The sequence below is a fragment of the Saccostrea cucullata genome, unplaced genomic scaffold (genome assembly GCF_032062105.1).
Source record: "Saccostrea cucullata isolate Sc308-1 unplaced genomic scaffold, CSIRO_AGI_Scuc_v1 ctg20738, whole genome shotgun sequence".
Classification (NCBI taxonomy): Eukaryota; Metazoa; Mollusca; class Bivalvia; order Ostreida; family Ostreidae; genus Saccostrea; species Saccostrea cuccullata.
Window position 1 is genome coordinate 1,204 of NW_026937047.1, and position 6,449 is coordinate 7,652.

Consider the following 6,449-nt stretch of genomic DNA (forward strand, 5'->3'; position numbering starts at 1 on the left):
AGTTGTGGTGAGCAGACTTTATCAATTGAACACTCCCGGTGAATCCTAAACATTAACAATAACAGAGCTCGTGCCCTGTTTACAAAAACTGTGTACGTTTCACGGGTGTGGTCAATTTGCTAAACTCTGTATATAACAGCGGAATGACGATACCTGTGACGTGGTTTTGCATTCGAACATTTCTACACTGAATATAATTATCATTCTGGATTTAAGTTTTGATATTTTTCATTAATACACAACAAGATTGCCACTTTTCCTAAGTATTAAGAATAAATTAAAAATTTGTAGAAGTGCAAGGATGTGTCAATCAAACCCATCCAAAATTTGAAGTTTCAATAACTTTTAGATGAAATAAGATTTTTCATATATTTTCCTGTGAAATGCTCTTACAATATATAAGTCGTGATATTATACAGAAAATATAAAATTCAAATCTGTGTCTATGCACCTTTAAGCACAAAAACTAAATACCTTGTGTGTATACTGGAGGCTGAAAACAGGTGGTAAGTTGTCCTTTCACTGTATTTTTAATGTTTATTAAGTTGTTATAAAAATTTATATTTGTATATTTAGAGTAATCCCCACAGGAACCAATAGTCTCCTTGTAAGTCGTCGCGTAACTTGTCCCAATATCTAAAATAGTTAAAATGAAAATGTTATTTCGGATAACATGATTTTGTTTGAACCTGTGAGAAAAAAAACAGATTATGTATCACATATTAATAATTTTAACGGATATTGACTTACGAACGCCAAATATGATATTGTCCCCACTACTTCTAATGATCCTGGCTGTTGTGATTGGATCACTGTAATATGGCCCCACGATAAAGACGTAATAGTTAACAGCATCCGCGCGATCTCCACCAGCAACCGTGAAGACGTTGTCACGAGCATGAATTAATCCCTTATCTACATAATGATAGCTGCTAGAAGTTTCTGAAATTCCTTCAACTGCCCTTTTGACGGCCTCGGAACTGGTATGAGCAGTAAGTCCAAACTCGGTTCTTGCTCCGTTATCAAATACCACAAAACCTACCCTGACGCTAGTGGAAGAAATCGGTAGATCCTCGACTAACTCAGCCACAAATCTTTTTATGAAGCGAAGATTAAAATTTTCAACGATGAAAACTATGTCAAGTTTGCAAGCTGAAAATAGACAAAACACATGTGATTGAAAATTTCCTAAATCTTAGCAGTCATATATAGTTTTATAATTCAAGCTTGACAAATACTAGCTAAAAATAAAACCTCATTTATTTAATATATTTATAAAGGACATCACATGGTTATTCTAATGAAAAATATGTCTATATATCTATGACTTATAGCAGAATAAATATTTTGGTAAGACATAATATACATATTATAGCACCACATGACACCCAGACATACCTACTGACGTAGGACCTGGAAAAGCAGACGTTGTACAGACAGCGATTTTTGTAAGAACGGTGTTGAATTTTGTAGCTAGGTCTGCTGGGGAGGTTGCCTGAACATAATTAGCAGTACTTCCAGCGGCGGACTTAAGATCATTTGCTAAAGTCGTGGTTGGGGAAATACCTGAAGTTAGAGGTAGAACAATTAGAAACACTAGCTTTACTACCGCATAGGGGAGTATGCCTTGTATATGCTTGTTTATGTTTAATTTGTAGTCGTCAAATATTTGTTTACCGTTTCATTCCAGGAAAACCTTTTCCATTTACTTTTACCAGGGAATAGCATATCGTTGCTTCATATATATTTCGGGAATTTTCTCTTATTTGTTTTAGAATTATTCCACTATCACTTGATGCTTATGTGTTCCAACTTATTCGCTACTCGAGAGCTTCTTTAAGTACTTTTACTTTTAAGAAAGACATGCTTTTAACCGATTTTATGTGACTAGGGTTTCAACAACTTCTTTTAAAGTAGACATATCGTAAATTTTATGGTCGTTACAATGTCATTGTTAGCAAATATTACCTATTTCGGCTTTCAACTGATATACATGTATTTCATACCAATTTTTAGGATTTGATTTTATACTGAATTTTATAGGGAAAAAAATTATATTTATATTCTTAAAAGATTTTCTGAAATCAATCAATGTTCTCTATCTTCACTTTTTACATTTTATGACAGTGCTACTGAGCTACCGGGTAAATAACAAAGGAAATGATGTTAAAGTCAGGAGGAACGTCTTACTGCAGGGAATAATGTCAAAGAAACTATGCTTTAAAGTGAATGTTGCTTGTTATACAAACTGTTTTCCTTATTATCAATCCCCAAATGAATATATTCGTTGGACAATACTTGATTTGATAAAAGCGAAATATAAATTGTTTCTAAATAAATATTCAAACTTCAGTATCTAAAGCATTGCAGCAAATTAACATATTTGGCTTTTATCCACACAGCTGATATTTTATTTTATACTTCAGAATACAATACATCATTGAATGTCAAAATAATTGTAAACGGTGTCATGGAATACCTTAAAAAGAGTTAGTCGAATCAAAAGTTCTATATATTAAATATAGTGTTTTAGTAAGTAATGATTTTAAAACAACTTTTCGTTTGTTTCTTAATAACCCGCAACTTGATTTGAATGTGATACATTATTTGTAGTTTTTAAATATATTGAGATAACCATCAGGTGCATCAGGTGCCATGGAAGAGGGAGCATCCCCTGCTGACCGGTCAAACCCGCTTATGGCTCCCTGTCAGGATCGGTAAATAACTAAAATATCCTTTGACAATTCTGTGTTTGAATAAGCTGAAGATTGAAAATACATTCGAAACTGCCACAGCGACCCACTGTATTAAGCGACTCACTGTCACATGTGACCTTAAAAATTTCCCCCAACGCTTTTCCCTATATATTCTACCTGTATTAAACGACCACCTGTCTAACGCGACCAACGACCGTGAATTTCCTGACCATTTTTAGTAATTTCAAGCAAGTTTACCTGAATTTAACGACTACATAGTTTCTGATTCCTACTTTTGATTTCGGTCGAGCATGCTTCGTTTTTTGTTCAAAACAACTAGAGACACACTTTTATTTCATTTAACAATTATATAATGAGAGTTTTATGAATAAAACAACATTTAAAAATGAATTTTTTTACGTTCGCTTTGATATTTATTGAATAAACATCACGTTTTTCTGTCCGGTGATCGAGCGCCATTTTGAAAATAGACGTTCGAGGTCGATCCCGATATCAAATCATGCTATAAGGGCCAAATGGATATTCAGCTGTAAAACCTGCTTGTTTAACTTAAATTAACAAGTAACTAAATCACAGATGTTTGTTTAAGTGCATAGTGTCACCAATGAGTATGTAAACACACGTTAGCTGGCACCCACACCAGGTCATAATTGGAGTGATTGAAATACCTGGTCACAAACGGGCAATTAGACACGGTAGTTCAGTAATGAAAAGAAAATAAATAATTACGTTAAATAAATATTTCAGTCATAAATATGATTTAATTTGATACCAACTGCATAACAAAAATCACAATACAGTTTTCATTCTTACTAATATGCAAAAAATACGAAGTTATATATTATATATATGTAAAAAAAAAAAAAAAAAAAAAAAAAAAAAAAACAAAAAAAAACTAATTATTAGGGGGAAGCAGCTATTTTTATACTGTATGAAAAAAATATGAATATTTTCAGATGTTTACAATATTTCCCAATATTCAAATGACTCATGTGCGGATCAAGATTTTTTTTTTCTTAACATTACAATTGTAAAAGCATTTGAGAGTTGAGCAGTATACCTATTAAAAAGTGGAAATAAACATAAGTTGTTATAAAATACATTAATCATACACTTGTGATATTTTCAGCATTATATATTTGATATATTTGAACACTGCGGAAAATAAGCAACCTGTATTAAGAGACCACCTGTCATATGTGACCTTTTTTCCTTTCTCCGTTGGAAGGTCTCTTAATACAGGTTTGACTGTATAAAGTCATCACGTTTATCATAAAGCTTTCTTGTAAGGTTACCATTAACGTCTTTTTCTAGTTATATATTGATATATGAAACAGATGTGTTAAAACTGTTGTGTATCCTCCGTAAATGTCGACTTGTGGGCCACAAGGTATGGTTTTTTCGTGTATCAAATTTTGAGAAAAAAAAATTAGCTTCATTTAAATACGAAAATAGTTCTCCTTATAAATATGACTTTGCGCAATTTGCTTCTCATGAAATGTTCCAACAGATTGTTAGAAGAATTGGTCTCCAAAACCCACATAGATACATGTATGTCTTTTCAATGAGAAACTCTAGCATCTTTTTTATATTAAATTAAGAGTACTTTTGTGAATGCTTTCAAATGACCCTGACAAAATAAGTAAAATTTATGATTTTTTGGGGATAAAAAAGCAGCTGTCCATGATGTCGGAAAGCCAGGGGTTTAATTTATTGTTAGGAATGATAGTCTTTGAAGTTGAAAAGTCGTAATTAAGTGTTGATATTATTGATTCATTATAAATTTAATGGGTTCAAATTTTCCGAATGTTTCTTTGAATTTTTGAGTATCTACATCTGATTTACACCACTTCTAGAATATCACTTCTCAAATATATTGTTGCAGTACTCGTGAAGTTTTTCTTCACTGCTGTTAATTTTTAAGTGATGAGTAGAAAAGAGGGTAGAAAGAACATTTACTGGGGTCAGACATGTATCTTTGTTTCTAAGGATTTTTCTGAAGTTTAGCATCAAATAAAGATATGACTTTGTATGGTAATTCAGTTTCTTTGGTTGACATTTGATTTTGAAAAATGTCCTCCTTAGAAAGAGAATCTTGGGTACAATTTTGATTACCATGTCTAGACTTCAAATCATGAGTCTTAGTAACAAAGAAAATATTCCTACCTGCTTTGTCAGATAAAACAATTTACTACAAACTGATCGTGTTATTCATCTAAATCTTTTTTTCACTGTTAGATTATTGAAAGAAGAAGGATAGGTGGTTTTCAGTGTATCCTTATTTAGCTTAAAACGAGAGTGTAACATACACATGATTCCTTTGATTCATTTTGACAAAGTTTTTAAGTCTTCTTTTTCATGCCTGGCCAATTTATAAATGAATAAAGAACTTGATTTTCCAATCAAAATATTACAAAAATACAAAGAACTAACATTTGAATTGATGTATAACTTTTAAAACTTTATTTAACTTATCAGCAATGACGTCATCAAAATGTAGAAGAAGGCGTCAGCCAATTTTTTTGACTAAAATATGTGGTGTACAACAGTACATGTTAAACTATAGAATGATCAAAATAAAAACTACAACATTATAAATAAACAAATTTTAATTTCTTACCGATTCCGAACACCCGATTTTTTGCCACCTGTCGTATAATCATTCCGATATCTGCACCGGGATATGTAGGGCTTGATTTACCAACAATAACAAAATATTTATATGCTTGAAATCTGTTTCCATTTGACAATTTAACAAAATCGTAAAATGCAACACGTAATGCCTCGGCCAGGTTAGTCGTTGTAGAGGCGCTTGGTATTGTTAATGCCGTAATAGCGGTGTCCAACGACGACGCTGTAGTATAAACGTTAAACTTGAAATTTTGGTCGATAGCATTATCATAGGATATAACCCCAACTTGTATATTACTGGTTGAAATTTGCATAGTCCTCACCAAATCACCAATAACCGATACTAATTCAGAATAAATAGAAGAGGTGTATGAGGAAGCCTCTATAATGAACAGAATGTCAATCTTGCAGGTCGAAACTGAAAGAAAAGTAAACATGCATCTGAATTCTTGTAAAAAAAAAAACCTTTAAAATATTAATAAATCAACTTCAGTATGCATAAAAAGACAAAAAAGGTAAATCCTGACCGGAACAGACAAGTGGGTATCCAGACCAGAACTTTCCGTAACATGTTCTCTGTGTGTTCCCAGCAACCTGTTTGTATCCTGAGTTACATGCGTAAGTGCTGACTCCATCATCTTCGAGAAGGAAAAGAAATTTTAAAAAAAATGTAATACATTCAAGGTATTTTAACATGAAGAAAAAGCAATCCGAATCAAAAATAGAAAATAAAAGTCGAAAATGGTCTATAAATCAATAACTAGGAGCCTGTACAAGGTACATGTAGCTTTTAAGAAGAACGATTCTCTTTTTCAGAAATGTTCTTTGTTGTCTCGAGCTCTTTAGTTCTATGCACAAAAACTATATTTGAGGAACCTTCTTCTTTTATTTCAGACTTCAAACATATAATATGTTTGTTTGTATACTATATTAAGCATACAATGTTACACGAGGAATGATCCTCTATCAATTTCGATTAATAATACCATACTATATCCATTAATCTTAATAAAGATTATATTTGAGGAACATTCCTCTATAATTCAAATCAAACAAAGTCATACAACAATCATCAATCTACATTTAAAATTTAAAAATGAA

General features: G+C 31.9%; 1 protein-coding gene across 1 annotated transcript; it reads right to left on the reverse strand.

Annotated features, from left to right (window-relative positions):
• Window positions 1–474: 474 nt before the first annotated feature.
• Window positions 475–5,986, reverse strand: LOC134247111 (collagen alpha-3(VI) chain-like; the record flags this gene model as incomplete). Its single annotated transcript, XM_062729451.1, has 5 exons — window positions 5,902–5,986; window positions 5,338–5,766; window positions 1,399–1,566; window positions 751–1,152; window positions 475–636 (listed from the first exon to the last, which is right to left on the reverse strand). Coding segments are annotated over exons 1-5 (1,246 nt in total), but the record flags the coding sequence as incomplete, so codon positions are not given.
• Between the last annotated feature and the right edge of the window lie 463 nt (window positions 5,987–6,449).